The sequence below is a fragment of the Nansenia antarctica genome (genome assembly GCF_963989245.1).
Source record: "Nansenia antarctica genome assembly, chromosome: 4".
NCBI classification, from domain to species: Eukaryota; Metazoa; Chordata; class Actinopteri; order Argentiniformes; family Microstomatidae; genus Nansenia; species Nansenia antarctica.
Window position 1 is genome coordinate 60860387 of NC_137689.1, and position 19247 is coordinate 60879633.

Consider the following 19247-nt stretch of genomic DNA (forward strand, 5'->3'; position numbering starts at 1 on the left):
GGAAGCCTGCTGCTGCTGGAGGAGCGAGGGGGGGGGGGAAAGAAGGGTTAAATAGACTAGAAGGGGTAAAAAAACAGACTTAAAATGGTGTACCATTGTGGATGAATTCAGGACATACAATGCATCAGACGGACGGACAGACAGACAGACAGACAGGAGGATGTAACTGACCGGCTCCCCTTTTGCAAGGCCGTCCTGTGTCCCTGGAGGCGGGGCTCCTAGCTGACACCACAGGTCTAAGGCACTTACTTGCATAAGTTGCATTCATTATGCATAATACACTAGTGGCTCATCAAAAGTGAAGCTGAACGTTATCATGCTGAGGGTAGAAATCGGAGGAGGGGCTCATTGTAATGCATGGAATGGAATGAGGATATAATTCCTTATTCTGTTCCATTCCAATGAGCCCACCCTCCAATGTCTACCTCCACCAGCCTACCCATGACCCTAACTGCACTGCTGGTGTTTATGCTCAAGGTGTGTTCCAGGTATGAGAGAGAAGGATAAGGGGAGCCTAAGGGTATCAACATATTTCAACATAGTATCTATATCTCAACAGCTGATCAGAAAATCAATTAGTTCGTATATTGTTTATTTATGAGTCCATTTCTTGGCATCCTTTATTGTTACCATTAACGGCGGGACGGGTTTTCGATTGACGGGTGGTAGTTTGCGCTAAACCGACGGCGATGCGGTAGACTTTTTTCACCCCCCCAGAAAGAAAAAGATTCGTGGTTATTCAGAAAACATTCGGGGCTCTCGAGCCCCCAATGCCCATGGATAACGACGTGCCTGATCTTTACTACTGTGATCTACTTCTAGTGTATTCTATTTATTCGGTGGATGAGCCGATGAGGTGATCAATAATTGAAATGTTATTAATGCATTGCAATATGGAGCTGAGCTGAAATAATCTATGGAGTGACAGCTAGTGTGGAAAAATCATGAATCATACTGTACAGCCCCGGCCGTGAAATTGTGTATTAACGTCCAAGGCTTCAAAGCGTAGAAATATCTTAACTAATCTTGGTGAAAGCCTGTGAGGGGCTACGGTCATTTTGATTTGCGCTTTTGCGCACTGGAAACCCAGTGCGTGCGTAAAACGCACAGGAAGCAGGAAGTAAAATCAAGCGTCCCAGTGATGTTGAGATGCTAAAATGATTGTAGCCAGTCTTGTCAAACTACACAGTACACAAGAAGACAATTCGGCACCTACCTCACGTTTACACTGCAGAAGGAAGAGGAGTAGACTACTTTGAGGTTGAAAGGCGAGTTTCCCAGGCGAGTTTCCCAGTCCAGCCGTGAGTGTGATAATGAATGTAGCGAATGTCTACCATCAATAGATGGTCTGTGGGCTGGAAACAAAGTTTCACTCCAAAACCTATTGATGAAATACAATATTGGATGTAGGCTACAACCCTCGAGATACTTGGATTGAATTGGGAAATGTTAGTAAGAACAAATACAATACAAAATATATAAATATGAATTATAGCAATATCATATTTAAATAGACTATAATTATATTAAAAAAGGTACGGAAATTATTTTTGAAAGACAAAATAGGTAGTTAAGTATTAAATTAAATCAAACTCATCACCTTGTCTCGAAAGGTATTAACCATGTTGTTGTTGTTGCAACTTTGTCATTACAGAGAGATAGCACGGTGACAACAATCTCTACCATGGCCGTTTGAGGGCCGGTGTAGGTACAGGATTTTCCCACCCTACCAGAGTTTCCCACTTTTCCGGTTCCGGTCATAGGTTCTGCCCTTTCCGGCCATAGGTAGCACACCGGTTCTGAGCCTAATCGGTCCGGGGCCTAATCTCGAACCAGTTCTTCGCGTTTCGACATCAAAAGAACCCAAGTATACCCGGGAAACACTCGGCTGGTCGAGAACAAAGAACCGTGGACTTCAGGGGCTGGGGCGGGATTATCGTGACCAACAAAAACTTTATGAGCGCCGTTTTTAAAAAGAAAACAGCTGACAATGGACGTAACATCCTATAAAAAACAGTGGTCCATGGAGGAGACGACCTGTCTCCTGGCACTGTGGTCCTCGACGGAGATCCAAAGGGAGATGGGAGCTTCGAGAACAAAACCGGTATTCGAAAAAATGCAGCGCGCAATGGTGACTGCAGGGTTCGACAGAAACGTCGAACAAATTGTCAACAAACTCAAGAAATTGAAAAAGGAATACAGGGACCAAAGGAAGGACCTCGGGCGAAGCGGCAACGGTTGGCCACGGGGGAGAAATGCCCATTTTAATGTCCTCGACTCGGTCCTCGGCGACAGACAGGCGGGTCAACTCACCACAGCCTTGGACTCGGCCACAGCCATGCTTGAAGCGATGGTGGATGACACGCTGTTGCAAAGTACCACGGATGCTGGTAAGTTTTATTTGTCAAATGTTTGCCAGCCAGCTATGCATTTCTTAGCTGTTTAGCGAGCTACTCGTTCCTCACATCAATGTTACGTTAAGCTATGCTCAGGGCTGCCAAGTTTCACCAAAAGTTTGGAGTGAGATTTTTTGGCGGTGGAGCGACCCAAAACTGCACGTTTTGGCAGCGGCGGCCCCTCTCTCCTACCCAATTATTTGTACTAGTTTCCTGCAATTTTACATGTTGTTCATAATAAACCAGCACAATAAATGAAAAATAATTAACATTTTATAAAACAAGAAAAAAATTCAGACAATATATCATATTTATGACATCTTAATAAACAAATACAGTAGCCTACAGACTCTAAAAGAAAAATGGGCCCCATCAACAGGACTCAGCCCCATGGTCAGCAGCAGAAAGACCCTTGGTCATCATCTTATATACAGTGCATTGCTCATAGATGGCTATCATGTTATACAGTACATACCAGGGTTTTTCCTGGGTCAGAATGAGGGTTTTGGTGGTTGATCTTGTGCGAGCGCAGCGCGCCCACATTTTTTTGAGGGACCCCCAATTGTTGTATTTGTATTGTAAATTGTAATTATTATTAATTATTATTATTAATGTACCTGGTTGTTACAGTAGAGAAACAAAAAACAGTTACCAAAAAAAACGGAGTATTTACTAGCTAAGATTGACAAAAGATTGGCGTGGTGCAACCGAAATTAGTAAACAACTAGTTTGAAACTTGCTAGTAACAACTAGGGGTTTAGTAACTACTAAATGCCTGCATTTATAATGACTTACGCCAAATTGGTGCAACCCAGTCCAGTAGGCTACCAGATACGATGTTGTAATGTATGCACATAATTTGCTACCACGGTTGCCAGACGGAATTGACAATGTCCAGCCCAACCGGTCTAAAAGCTGCCGAATCCACCCGTCCAGTGTGACCAAAAGTAGCCCAATCTGGCAACCACTGCTTGCTACGTTCTTGCAGCTCGCGTGAACACAGGTTCTTCCATCAGCGTTCGCCTGCCGCTTCGATTGCAGACTCAAGTTAACGCGCGTGCAGAAAGATGCCACGAAACTCATGTCCGGTAGCTTTCTTTCAAGGAATTTCAAAAATAAAAGTCCCGTAAAACAATTGTTATTTCTCGCCGTGAGAAATAGAGATGTGGCGTGAGAGCGTGAGAACTGGTTGAAATGCGTGAGTCTCACGGCGATTGCGTGAGACTTGGCAGCTCTGCTTGCAAGCATGCTTGCTAATGTTAGCTGACCAACGACTAGCTAACCAGTTTGCGTAACCATGGTAATGATAGCTAACGTTAGCATGCTACTTTTTCCTATTATTGACATTGGCTAACCTACTAACATCACTTAACATTTGGCTTCACCAAAGGCTAACATTGAAAAAGTTTGTGCAAGTTTGTTTTCTCTTGTTTTTGTTGTTTATAGAGTCGTCTGCCCACGATGACGTCGGTGCCGACGCAGAGTTCCCGCCATCTTTGGACTGCAGCTCGACGACACCTACTAGCAGCTCAGCAGCTCAGACCTCCTTGTCCTCATCTCAACAGCTCAGCCAGGGTGAGATGTGTTGTGCTAGATATAGTAGTCTGTCATACCAGACGCTATGCAACTATTGACATATTTATATTACCATCTGGCTCTGGCATCATACTTTCATACTATATTATATATATACTGTAAATATATTCATTTGCACTGATCATACTATATTGTTAATACTGTTCCTACCATACTCACATCACCCCTCATTGTCTAGTTATTTATACTTCCATACATGTACATTACTCTGTACCTTACTGCTCTTTTTTTTTGCACTTCTGGTTAGATACTAAACTATATTTCATTGGCTCAGTACTTGTACTCTGTGCAATGATAATAAAGTGTAATCAAATCTAATCATTTAATTTAGTAATGTTGGACCAATTTAAAAAGTCAAATGTACCTGATAGTAGAAATTAGTGATACAAGATAGAGCCTTAATCTACATCAATTGAAGTTGCTTTGATTAATAACATTAATTAAAATAAGCAAAATATACCTGCCACAAATCATATTTGACCAGCTTTTGGCAGGAGCATACTTCATCCTCTGCACAAAACAATTATTTGCAATCGCATGAATACACATTGAACATCTGTGTTAATTGTTAATGTTCTTGTACACAGACACACTCCAGTTCCGCTTCTCCGGCTATGGTGACTCCATTCTGCACAAGATGAACCTGCTGAGGGATGAGCGCCGCTTCTGTGATGTCACCCTCGTCCTCGGGGCGTACCGCTTCCCGGGTCACCGTGTGGTCTTGGCGGCATCCTCTGCCTTCCTACGGGACCAGTTCCTACTGCACGAGGGGAGGGAGCTGCCTGTGCACGTGGTCCCCAACGGGGAGGTGGGCCGCCGCCTGTTACTGTCCTGCTACTCAGGCTTCCTGGAGGTCCCTCGAAGAGAGCTGGTCAGGTATCTGACCGCAGCCAGCGCCCTGCAGATGAGCCACGTGGTGGAGAGGTGTGCTGAGGCTGTGTCCCAGTACCTGGGGCCCACCTTGGCTGACGTTAAACAGGAGAGGATAAGCCCTGAGAGTACGCCCCCACCAGACAGCGTGGAACCCACCTCAGCTTGCTTGGATGAGAAAACACCTACCTTTGGAAATAGGCAGTGTCTAATAGGGATTCACTATGAGAAAATAGTAATATAAAAGTATTAAAGACTTCTCCATCACAGTAGAGAACAGCCAAGAACCTTGGGGTGATCCTCGACAGCACGCTCCTGCAGAGTCTTCCTCTACAACACCAGACAGATATGTCCATTCCTCACCAGAGAAGCAGCTCAATTCTTGGTCCAGACACTGGTCATCTCCAGCCTTGACTACTGCACCGCACTCTTGGCCGGGCTCCCCTGACTCCTCCATCAGACCTCTGCAGCTCATCCAGAATGATGCCGTCCGTCTGGTGTTCGACCTCCCCAAATTCTCCCATGTTACCCCTCTCCTTAACACCCTTCACTGGCTCCCAGTAGCAGCTCACATCAGATTCGAGGCCCTGGTGCTCGCCTACCTGGCAGCAAAGGGAACTGCCCCCTTCTACAAGCAATGGTTAGCTCCCAAACACCTGCCCGTTCATTCCGCTCTTCCACCTCTGCTGGCCGACTGGCACCACCGCCTCTACGGAGAGGCAGCAGTCGCGCTACCCGGTCACAACTTTTCACCGTCCTGGCACCCCGCTGGTGGAACAAGCTTCCCCACTGCTGTCAGGACTGCAGTCACTCCCTATCTTCCGCTCTAGACTGAAGACCCATCTCTTCAGGCTATACCTTAACTGTCCCTCCTGAAACCTCTCCGTCCCCTCTACCCCCCTGTAGAGTTTCTTTACTGTAAATAATAATTAAAAAATCTATATATATTAGGGTATCTATATCTTCTAGCATTTTGACTGCCATTGGCCTCTGGCCCGAGCTTAGACTGTTTTTTCTTGAGATGACTGATGGATAGATGATTCACATACTTAGACAAATGTATTTGTTGTAATTTGCTTTGGATAAAGGCATCTGCTAAGTGCCAAAAATGTAATGTAACAACGTATACATCAAAGTATTAAAAGATTGTTCTGTTATGTAATCAGACTTCTAAGTACTTTGAGGGCTTAACAAACTACCTGAGAGTGTGAGCATCATCATCATCACTTTGACAAGTAGGATCATTGAAATGTTACATCTTTATAACAAGATGATGAAGAGAGGCAGTATGCAATTAGACTGGTGGGTTTTTGAGAGGAGTCATGTCAAAGTTTATCTGTCATATGCACAGGATACAGTTTTAAATTGTACAATGAGGCATAAGTGAAGAATGCAAAAAGCATAAGATGAAGTGAGCAATACGATACAGTAATAAGCAGAAGTGGTGTGTGTGTGTGTGTGATGGTCAGAGTCAGTGCAAATTGTCTTCGGTGCAGATGAGCAGCAAGTAGTGCAGGTGGGCATTCTTGTGTCCTGGAGGTAGAAATTGTCATGGACCTAATCTCATGCATAATATTTACCTGTAGTAGAAGCACTAATGTGTTATACAGTAAACAAAGTGATATGGCATGCCACATACATGCATACATACAGGTGTGTTGACTGGTGAGTCTCCTGAGCTGTGATTCTATCGTGACTGGTGTGAGACAGTCTCCTAATAATAGTTGATTCAGATTCCCAACCTGTTCGACTGTCTCGTCTAACCCTGCTTTATGTCCAGCTGCTCTGAATGATAGAAGACGGTACAACACTGGTGATATTGAGAAGTCTTGGATTATACTCTAGCCAGGCAATATTTTGGAATGAATCAAAGAATGTAGTTGAGCAGCACACAGAGGGTTCAGTCCCTACACTAAACCTGCCTATATTTGAAGACAATCTTGTATTTACCTGATCCCCACAAAAAGTATGTGCGTACGCATACTGTTTGTGTCTTTTGCTTAATGACACTGAAGAGTAGCCTGAAACCAGGTGCACTATTGGTATTTCCAGATACATCAGAGCAATGTAAAGCATGTCAAACACTTGTGTCTGTAATTATAGCAAAAACTGCAAAACTGTTTTGGTAGGAGAGTTTTATACAATTGGTTGACCAAACAGACATAAGCCATTCATTCTATGGTGTATGTGTTGACTGCTCTCTAGTGGTGAAACCTTTATATGACAGCTGCTTTTATCTTTACTACTGTGATCTACTTCATCTAGTATTCTATTTATTTGTTGGATAAGGTGATGAACAATTTGAATGTTATTAATGTATTGCAATATGGAGCTGAGCTGAAATAATATATGGCAGCTAGTGTGGAAAAACCATTAATCATACCGTACAGCCCCGGCCGTGAAATTGTGTATTAACATCCAAGCCTTCAAAGCGTACAAATATAGCCTGTGAAGGGCTACGGTAATTTTGATTTGCGCTTTTGCGCACTGGAAACCAAGTGCGTGCGTAAAACGCACAGGAAGCAGGAAGTAAAATCAATCGCCCCTGTGATGTTGAGATGCTAAAATTATTGTAGCCGCTTGTCAAATTACACAGTACACAAGAAGACAATTCGGCACCTACCTCACGTTTACACTGCAGAAGGAAGAGGAGTAGACTACTTTGAGGTTAAAAGGCGAGTTTGCAATGGTTGACATTGTTTGCGGTCGACGCTGTATCCTAGCAATAATAACAACACAACTGTCATGTCCATTTAATGTTTTGAGCAGCGAGGCGATCTCTTTTGGCTTCAGCGGCTGTCCCAAGTACAGCTGTGAGTGTGTCCCAATACTGAATGTCTACCATCAACAGATGCTCTGTGGGTTGGAAACGAAGTTTCACTCAAAAACCAATTTATTAAATACAATATTGTATGTAGTCCACAACCCTCCATATGCTTAATTTTCACAGATAATGTTGAATTGGGAATTGTTAGTAATAACAAATACAATAACATACATAAATGTCGCGGCAATTAATGGCGCAAGGGGTTAACCTCAAATTGACCACAGATCTCTAATAATGGCACCGTCTCAAAGACTTTGAGATCGATTAGACTAACAATGACTGACAGCTCTATTTGCCTTATGTCATCTTTTATAGTACATTAATTTCCATGTAGGCCTAGTTTTTTTTTTTTTTTTTTTAAGTATGAACTTGTCCTTGGACTGGTACAAGCATACTACGTAACAATTTTCGTGTCAATTGGACTTTTTAAATGTTTATTAAAATGTCTGGAAAGGCAGAATATTGAGTGGCATGTGGCAGCTATGTTTTTCATCCGATCATGTTGGAATTTGGTACACAGTGTGTACTACACAACTCTCATACTACTATTTGAGGATCACCAAGTTTCACTTTGCATAAATATGGCCGACATAGCCTTATTTGCATTTTTAATTAATTATGGTTCTGATTAATTTGCGTAGCGTTGTCATTTTCTGACTTTGGAACTTTTCGCTCTCAAGCTTGTTAGGTACCAGTACATACTTCTTATGTAGGCAACCACGTTTCATGTTGATCAGACTTCCTATATATTTGAAGAATATTTTTTAGTGTTTTTCACAAAATTCAAAATAGGATGCATCTTTTCAGTTCAAATGGCTTTTTTGTTTCTCTCGAAGAGGCGGATCTGTGTTGATTTGGTGTCTGGTTCAAAAAGTTATTGCCTTGTCATGCCAAATAGTGTCCGCTTGCCAAGATTTGTCCATGATGACGTAATCAGGTCTTTTGAACACCATGACACGTTCGTTGCTATGTCGTGCGAGCATTCCGGATCCTCCTGAGTCCTGAGTAAACTCTACCGCTTTTTGTTTCTCCTAAACAAACACATATCACATAGTAGTGATACATGTAATGTAGGACTTTTGATCGTAAATATTGAACACGTTTAATATTTACGATCGTCGGCCTGACCATTTTCCGAGCAGATTTTCGGGAGAAATCGGCTCTTAACACACCTCACACCACAGGATAATCTTGTAGGATCATTTTTAGAGCCATCCGATAATCGGGTGTTTGCTGTCCTTGGTCGGAAGAGGGGAAATCGGGCCAAAATTGGCCAGATTATCTTTATGTGTGTACCAGGCTTTAGTCATTCTTACTGTTGAGGAACAAACTTCAGTGTTACCTTCAAAAGGAGACCAACCCCATGCATTTACTCCAAATGGTTCAAGAACAGTTTCCAATTTACTTTGGGTATACATTGGATAGGCGTTTTAGGCTAATTATACAGGAATGGCAAGGGTTAAATATAATATTATATTAAATAGGCATGACATTCATTTTGACAAGACAAATTAGGTTGTTAAATGAAATCTAACTTATTACCTACTCAAAAGGTATTAACCATGTTTCAACTTTGTCATTACAGAGAAGATAGCACCTTGAGGACAATCTCTACCCCTTTTCCAACAAGGCAGTTTGAGGGCCGGTTCGAAGGCCTAATCTCGAATCAGTTCTTCACGTTTTCGACAGCAAAAGAATCGGCTCTCGGACGACAAGAAAACTGGTTCTAGATTTCCACCAACACTTGGCTGGTCTAGAACAAAGAACTGCTTACGACGGGCTGAGGGTGGGATTATCGTGACCAACCAAGACCAACTAAAACTGTGAACGCCTGTGAAAAAAAAGAACAGAGCTCATAATGGACATAACATCTAAGCAACAGTGGTCTATGGATGAGACAAACTGTCTCCTTGTACTGTGGTCCTCGACAGAAATCCAAAGGGAGATGGGAGCTTCAAGAACGAAACCGGTATTCGAAAAAATCCAGCACGAGATGGCTACTGCAGGGTTCGACAGAAACGTTGAACAAATTATCAACAAACTCAAGAAATTGAAAAAGGAATACAGGGACCAAAAGAAGGACCTCGGGCGAAGCGGCAATGGTTGGCCACGGAGAAATCCCCATTTTAATGTCCTCGACTCGGTCCTCGGTGACAGACAGGCGTGTCAACTCACCAGAGCCTTGAACTCGGCAACAGCCATGCTTGAAGCGATGGTGGATGATACGCTGTTGCAAAGTACCACTGATGCTGGTAAGCATTCAAATATTTTGCCTTGTTGCCAGCCTTGTTAGCGAGCTACTAATTTCTCACATACATTTTACGTTAAGCCATGTAGCTATGCTTGCTTGGGTAACGTTAGCTGACCAACAGCTAGCTAACCAGGTAGCGTAACCATGGTAACGATAGCTAACTTAGCATGCTACTTTTCTAACATTGCCATTGCCTCACATACCAACGTCACTTAACATTTGGCTTCACAAAAGGCTAACATTGTATAAAGTGTAGTAGGAAATGTATTTTTTAAAGCATTATTCTCTTGTTTTTGTTGTTGTTTATAGAGTTGTCTGCCAACAATGGAGTCGATGCCGACGCGGAGCTACCGCCACCATTGGACTGCAGCTTGACTACACCGTCTAGCAGCTCAGGAGCTCAAAGCTCCTCGTCCTCATCTCATCAGGCCAGACAGGGTACTATTTGTTGTGCTATGTATATAGTAGTATGTCATGCATGACATACCATAAAGCTCTGACATCAGGGGGTGGAGGGGGCAAAACGCAGAACACAAGCCTTTCCACGAACCTGCTAGAACACTTTCCAACAGTGAGAGCAGCGCGGAAAAATGCAGAAAAAAATCCAGCACTAAAAATAATACTTTCAGTTCGTTATGAGACTATGACGGGACAAATTAGACTATGGCGGCCCACTACAGTGTCGTCTATGTATGGGAGACACTGTGTACTGTATACATCCTAGCATACTCATATCACCCATTACTGTCTATTTATTTATACTTCCATACATGTGTACATTACTCTGCACCAGTGGAGGCTCCTCCATAGAGGTGGAGGAGGCCTGGCCTCCCCAATAATTTGAGAGAAGAGAGAAAGATTTAAAAAAGCAATAATTATATTTTTTATCAGACACACAACATACAATTCAGAACAATACTTCATCCATTTCTAATATTTATCCTGCAGAACAGCACTTATACACGCGTGTGGCGGAAAAAGGTACTACACGGAGGCCAGGCCTCCTGTCGGAAAGTGGTTTCTCATAGAAGTCAATGTAATGCAATTTTTTTCATGGCAATATGTGATTGGCCCCGGCTCGCCAGACCCGGATATGGCCAGGGCACACACGGGGAACGGCATATTGGGCGGCCGCTCCCGAGGGGGGTATAGGAGTAGTTCCGGACAAGGATCTGTCGCGCAACAGCGCCCCCGTCTGGTGCTGGAATAACGGTGCTGGGCTCGAGGAGCCAGTCAGCTAGTCTGCCTGGCGGCCTCCTCTGGGACTGCCGGCCGCGGGGTCGTGCGGCGGATCCCTCGCAATAGGCAGGGGATAATTGGATGCTAGGTTGGGTTCAATTGGCTACCAAATTGGGTGAAAAAAGGGATAAAATCTGAAAATAAAATAAAATAAAAAAATAATTATGTGATTGGCCAAATCACTGAAAATGGGTGGGAACAGGAGGCCTGGCCTCCGTGTAGTACCTTTTTCCGCCACACGCGTATGAGTGCTGTTCTGCAGGATAAATATTAGAAATGGATGAAGTATTGTTCTGAATTGTATGTTGTGTGTCTGATTGACATAGTGTTTGAGTGCTTTTGACATGTCATTGATTGTATGTAGTATGTTGTGGTGAATGTTGTGAGCCTGAGCAGAAGGGACAATAGCTGCTGCAGGCGGACCAGAGATTCATGCCAATTGTTTTGTTTATTTGATGACCCATTGTGCAGGCAATAAAAGCTGCTTCATCCACCATCCTGAGAGTGTCCCAATCCCTTCAGTACCGCCAAACACAAATTAATAATTTTTAACAAAGACAGATAAGAAGAACAGGGAACATTCCATCGCGAGTGAAGCGAGCAAGCGGAAAAAAAATTGGCCTCCTCAATTCTGGAAGTCACCAGCCTCCACTGCTCTGCACCTTACTGCTCTTTTTTGCACTTATGGTTAGGTGCTAAACTACATTTCGTAGTAGTGTAACAGTACACATATTCATACTGAAACATTTTGTAGGGAACATAGTTCCCTCACATCTGCATTTCAGCCAGCAAATCATACCAGCCCATTATAATCTAGCACAAACTACAGTTGTCCACAACTTATCCAAGGCACCTGCTATCGCTCTCACGACCAATGGGTGGACATCTAGGGCCACCAAGTTATTTACAGTAACTGCGCACTACATCACAAATGTAACTTTATTATACAAGTACAGTAGAGTTCAAATGCAGCAACCCACTGTTTAATAATAATGGGAAAAAAAATATATATATATGTTTTGTGAATTTTTACCCTGCTGTACCGAAAACGTACCGAACCGTGACTTAAAAACCATGTTACGTACCAAACCAACATTTTTGTGTACCGTTACACCCCTAACATTTCGTTGTCTCAGTACCTGACAATGAAGTGGAATCTAATCTAATAAAGTAAATTAGAATTGTTTTTATTTACAAAAAAACAAATTTACCTGCAAAATAGAGCCTTAATCCAAATTGTTTTGATAAATAACATTCATTAAATAAGCTAAACTAACTAAAGTTACATTTACCTGCCATAGACAATATTTGACCAGCTTTTGGCAGGAGCATACTTCATTCTCTGCACAAAACAATTATTTGCAATCGCATGACTACACATTGAACATCTGTGTTAATTGTTAATGTTCTTGCACACAGACACACTCCAGTTCCGCTTCTCCGGCTATGGTGACTCCATTCTGCACAAGATGAACCTGCTGAGGGATGAGCGCCGCTTCTGTGATGTCACCCTCGTCCTCGGGGCGTACCGCTTCCCGGGTCACCGTGTGGTCTTGGCGGCATCCTCTGCCTTCCTACGGGACCAGTTCCTACTGCACGAGGGGAGGGAGCTGCCTGTGCATGTGGTCCCCAACGGGGAGGTGGGCCGCCGCCTGTTACTGTCCTGCTACTCAGGCTTCCTGGAGGTCCCTCGAAGAGAGCTGGTCAGGTATCTGACCGCAGCCAGCGCCCTGCAGATGAGCCACGTGGTGGAGAGGTGTGCTGAGGCTGTGTCCCAGTACCTGGGGCCCACCTTGGCTGACGTTAAACAGGAGAGGATAAGCCCTGAGAGTACCCCGCCACACGACAGTGTGGAACCCAGCTCAGCTTGCTTGGAGGAGGGGGACCAGAAGACCTGGATGGACCCGGAGGACAGAGAGCATAACCTGGACCTGAATCTGGGCAGAGTTCAGATGGTTCACACAAAGAGCCCCAACCCAACAGGCGCCCAGATACACAAGCATTGCCCATCCACACCTAGCAGAGACTACAGGACTTTCTCTCCAGTAGGAAGTCCCTCCCACAGGGCAGGAGTGGCGGACAGCTCCCAGGACCAGGAGGTGTCCAGGGAGGCAATGTACATGCTGGCAGCTCACATGCAGGGGAGGAGGTCACCTGAGTCCCAACTACATATTGGGCTCACAGGGGCAGCAGAGCACTTGGGCCAGGACCTCTTCCTCCAGAGGCCTTACCTATGCAGGAAGTGTGACCGCGTCTTCCAGCACCTGACCAGCTTTGTGGGCCACCTGAAGGAGCACAAGCTGTACCCGTGTCTGCTCTGCGGGAAGAGTTTCTCCCAGAAGAGCAACCTGACGCGGCACATCCGTGTCCACACCGGGGTCAAGCCCTTCCAGTGCCTGCTCTGCCACAAGACCTTCTCGCAGAAGGCCACACTGCAAGACCACCTCAACCTGCACACTGGGAACAAGCCACACAAGTGCAACTACTGCGCCATTCACTTCGCCCACAAACCGGGCCTCCGGCGCCACCTCAAGGACATCCACGGCAAAAGCAGCTTTCAGAACATGTTCCAGGAGGTGGTTGATTGATGCAGAAAGAGGAGATCATGACTGATTCAGAAGGAGCACAAACAGTGCCTAATGTGTTTGGTGTTGTAAGATGTTGTTTTGTCATCATCTTATTTGTATTGTAAACAGAGTGCACCTGCAAACGTGACCCGCAGTCTCAGTGTGTCTCCCTGGGTAAATACATTAGAACTAAAAAAAGGAAGGTACAGAAGGAGGAAGCAACTAGAATAGAAGACGAGTGTAAATGTATTGTACTATGTTGTAGTGCTAAAACTCTTGTGTTATCAGTTTGCTGAGAAGTGTGACATTGAGTGCTCATCTCAAACAGAGTCAGATGGTCCAAGTACTTTTCCAGATGAACTTGTTCTGGTTTGCCTCCATAGATGTAGGTTCTGTCTGCACTTTATTTTCTATACATTGTTTTTATTTTATTCTGTGTGCGTGTGTAAAAGGTTTCTCACATAAGAGACATTTTAGTCTTTACAGTATCTGTTAGATATTTATTTATTAATTGTAATATGAGCGTGATGCACAACTTAATTTAAATCTAACTTTATTTATATAGCACATTTTGTACACTGATGCAATAAAATGCACTACACAGCTGATTTTAAGGGATCCTTGGTTTATCTTGAAATTGTATTTTATTTGGCTTTGTTTGAATCCCACCTGCATACAGTAAACTCTGATATTAAATATTGTTATGACAAACCAAATATTTGGGGTCTTAGGTCTGTATGCCATCCTGTCTCTAGATGTCTCTATTCTTATGAATTAAGCTCAATCACGTATTTCCACATTGATTAAATGTTTGTTCATTCACATCAGAAGCCGTTACATATCTGTCGTGTTTTTGACTGCATACTGCATTGTAGACTTTTACAGATGGCCACTAGGTGGCAGCTATGTTTTGAATGATGTGAATTAATTTTCTTCAATATTTCTATTGAAATTATTAGTCTAACATTAATGGATTTGCCTGGGAATTGATAAACTCAGATACCGGTAAAAAAAAAAAGTTAATATACTCAGATACTATACCTGTATCTGTAGATCATGTAAGGATAACATGCTAGGGAAACTAAAATGTTACCATGTAATATTTATTTGAATGAAGAGGATTAAAAAGGATTAATTTCTATGAAAATTAGGGATTTATGGAGGCAACAGCACTATAATGTTTTGAATGCGGTTGTTCTGGTTCAGTATGAGTTTGAGAGTAAGGGAGACAGTGGTTTGCTTCACTGGATGACCTGAGTGCATTTGTGTGCCTCACTGCACATCAACACTTTATGAGACGATTCTCCTGCATGTCTGAGAGGGTTTCCTTGCTCTCCCTCCCACTCTTCTCTCTGACTCCCTTCACTTTCTCTTTTATCCCTTTGCTCTAGAAATGTCACCCGCACTCAGCTCAGTCTAACCCAACACTGGTCTTAGCCTCAGGGCCTCCCCTAGCAATGAGTGGAAGTGCGTGTGTGTGTGTGTGTGTGTGTGTGTGTGTGTGTGTCTCTGTCTCTGTCTCTGTCTCTGTCTCTGTCTCTGTCTTTGTCTGTCAGAGAGAGAGGACTGATTTTGCTGATGTTGAGGCTCCTGAGCTGTGAATATTGTAGAAGCTTGTTTATGGCCATTACAGAGGGAGGGAACTAGGTCTTGTCTTAAACATTGGATCCCAACCAATCTGTTCCTTAGGGAGTCAGAGGAGTTGCAATCGTCTCACTGTCCATGCCGTCAAGTGCATTATGCCTATACAATAGGAGAGGGACACGGGGATGGCTGGCTGTTGTTATAACTCAGAGCAGATGCATACTTTTGCTTTTCAGAAAGCATACAAAAGAAGGCCAAGATCCTTATTCTGGCACCTGCCATGTTCCCTTCATCAGCATCCAGTGTTACCTGAAGTAGGTCAACACACACACACACACACACACACACACACACACACACACACACACACACACACACACACACACACACACAAAGTGTGGTGTTTAGGACCGCTCCATTATGAATGAGCAATTGAGAGAGGGAGGAAGGGAGTTGGGCCTCTCTATCTTCTGGACCATGCTCCAGTGAAATCATCACACAATCATGTAAACGAGCAGTGCTGTATGAAAAACTACAGTCTAGACCACCCTGGATGCCCGTCGGGTTTTCATAGGTAGCAGATGATACATTGTAACGGATTAATCAGGCTGATATAATATTGTGTCACACTGCACATGTTCATGTTCTTAACGACGAGTTTCAGTTGCATAAGATTATATCAAACTAATAAGCTTAAAGTTAAGCAGAGACAGATGCTGATTCACAAATTCAAGTACAGGGTGACGAAAACGCGCTCGGAGCATTGCGACTAACGGTCTATAGCATCCCCTGTCTCTTTAAAAACGATGCAGCCCACGCCTCGAAAAGCGGCTTGTTCCGGCTTTGCCCCTTTACATCTTTATCCTTGCCCATAACATGAAAATAGTACCCAATACGCATAATAATTTCTTATAAGATTTTGAGATGAAATACAATAATTACACACATTTAGTATGGCTTGAGTGACCCTGAGGCGCTCTCCCGCCGGCCAAGACACGCCTGCCCGCGGCACCCAGTTCAAACACGGGTACAGCGGAGTGATACATACTATCCTTCTCCCTAGTTGTCAAACCAAGGGAGTGTACCTGTGCGAACATGTCGCGCAGGAGATGATTAAAGAAATTGGAGCAAATAAATAACCCTCTCAATATTACGCGCTGACATGACGTGACACGTAGATGTAAATTCAGGAACTAATTGGTTTGATTGCTGCGGTTTGATTGCAACTGATGAAGATTTTTCCTTTGCTCTCCCGGAGGATATAAAGATGATTATTATAGTACTCCGCTACAGTGCGTTTAGGTAAGTGACAGTGGCGCGACTTTCTGCTGGTTGACCAAATATTGTTGTATGAAGTGTTGCATGCAGCTCAAACACGCAAGTGGGGCAACGATAGGTGCATTTAGAGGAAGAATTCGTTTAATTACGAGTCCAACTTATTTCAGACATGCAGTATGCGTTTTTTAAATATCATAAATAGATCGGAAGTGCGCCCTATTATTATCATCAGAAGTCAACAACCGCAACTGCATGATGATGGCTAGAATTGTATTTGGTATGAGAAATGATCCAAATACACCATTGCCTCCTTGAAGCCTATACCAGTATTTTCTGGAAAGAGTGCAGAGGATCATAACATTATATGAATCCTCCTTTGATGGTCGACTATCCGCTATTATCCGATCAGTTCATGGCAACAGCTCTCTCTCTCTCGTTCTCTCTCTCTACTCGACAGGCAGTATAGGCTAACTGTAAATCTGTGAGTTAATTTAGAGACAAATATTCGTCTATTTCTGCATTCCTCTAGATATTTTCATTTTGGTGTGTTTCAAAGCTTAGCGAGTGAGAAATCTACAATGAGCAATTGTCTTTACTGTAGGCCTGTAATGCAAATGCAAAACCTCATTGGTAGCCCATTTCTGCTACTTTTCAGAGGCATCTGACTGATACAATAATGCCGTGGTTTTCAGTTGATACTATCAGTTAGCCTACTCTAATGGCTCTTATATGATCATCTGACTGTTCAATTAAGTTGCATAACAAAATGCAGGCTCATATAATTCGGCTGTTGCTCCTGTACTTCCGTGTAGCAGATCTCTCTCTCTAGAATGTAAATGTAATGCAAATGTCTGGAGTGATTTGTGCCAACCACCCACCTCCAATATAAAATATGCAAGAATGGACTGGATAATCCTAAACTGTGATGGATTATGTTCGAAGGTTTCCTGCAAATGCACCTGTAAAATGTGATGTTAAGCAGACATCCAACATTTACAACAAGAAATCAAGCCACGAAGAGGAAACACGTTTGTTGTGGGACATTGGATATAGCCTACTGTACCTCTAATGGGACTTTTGGGCTTGATCGGTCATTTCTGAAGCCCTTCAATATTGCATATTCCATTGCTCACCCCAGATATGTTGGTGTCAAAATGTTAGCCATGTTAACTTTCACCCATACAGTCTACTGTCGGCCTATAGTCTGTGGCAATCACCACTTTGCATAGGGTGGTGGGATGGCTTTTGGTGTATAAAGTCAATGTCTGGGCTGGGGCTTACTGATGCAGGACAAACCCAGCTGTCCAATTTCTGTCCAATGTACTCCCTCCACACATGCACGCACGCACGCACGCACGCACACACACACACACACACACACACACACACACACACACACACACGCGCACACACACACACACACACACACACACACACTCACACACACACACACACACACACACACACACACACACACACACACACACACACACTATTCAGAGAAGCACAGCATTGTGCTCAACATTAAGTTGCAGACAGTTATTGAGTGACCATAACTTAGAGAACAGAGTGTTCTGAGTGACTCTGGGGACATGCTGACGTGCGCGAGGAGGGCCAGTCCTCATGAATGTCTTTAATACTCCTCACATTCCTGGGCTTCGGGTTCTACCCCTGCCCAAATCAAATGAGGACGGCTGCGGTGGGTGGGGAGTGGGGACCACCTAACATGAGGAGCTGTCCATCAGCAGACCCATGTCCATATCAGCCAGTAGCCCCGTTAGTCCCCCGGAACACCTGCTGCTGAGGCACCACCCAGGGGAACACATTGGGGCAGCACATCGGGACCATGTGAGGACTGACTGAGCCACATGTGTGCCGAACCAAATGTGAGACCAAATGTTAGCTTGTGTTCCGTGGAAGGCTGTTAATGCCAATCAGTGGTGTTCGTCGAGACTTTTGAGAAACAACCGCATCATTTTTTGAGTTTAACACCAGCAGGGTGGGGAGATTTCCCCTTTACTGTACTTTTTACAAATGGCCGTTGTCACAAGACGATGATCCAACGTGTCCTCGTGTTTATGGCGCTGCCCCCCGCGCACAGTAGGCTGGCTACAGTAACAGGGTGCAGTGGCACTTTTTGTTTAGCCTACGTTGATTGATTACTCATTATATGAAAGTGTATCACGGGGAGACCTTAAGTGTGATCTGGGTCACTCCGAAAAAAAACAACTGCATGTAGTTTACAGGAACAGGTGGGTTTTCAACCGCGAGATCGGATCACTGTGGCTCTATTGATAGCCTAACAGTTACCCACGCCCAGTGGTTCAAGCGTCACCATACGGGTAATACTTCATATCCAAAAACGTTCCCCTCCTCAACACGTTTTGTCACATGCGTTTTCAGTTTGGTCTGTGTTGCGTGAAGCTCGTGGTGTTGTATTATATTCAGCGCCCTCGCGGAAACATGACGCGCGAGATCAGCAAGGAGCCATGTGGACACCGCGCGCCTAGAGCCACTTGGATGGTGCGTAATTCTGTGGAAAACAACATACTTGAATGCACAATGATAACTGGCACAATTTAGCCAATTACAGTTTTAGTGTTAGGGTTAGGGGCTAGGGTTAGACATTTTGTTTCCTT

At 43.9% G+C, this 19247-nt stretch overlaps 1 protein-coding gene across 1 annotated transcript; it reads left to right on the top strand.

Moving 5' to 3' along the window:
- Positions 1-2350: 2350 nt before the first annotated feature.
- LOC308156208 (zinc finger and BTB domain-containing protein 26-like) lies at positions 2351-14276 on the top strand (the record flags this gene model as incomplete). The annotated part of the gene is made up of 4 exons (XM_080529562.1): positions 2351-2390; positions 3843-3971; positions 4580-5068; positions 12599-14276. 4 exons carry the CDS (start codon positions 2351-2353, stop codon positions 13765-13767), a joined length of 1827 nt encoding a protein of 608 aa, XP_080385688.1. The 3' UTR covers positions 13768-14276.
- Between the last annotated feature and the right edge of the window lie 4971 nt (positions 14277-19247).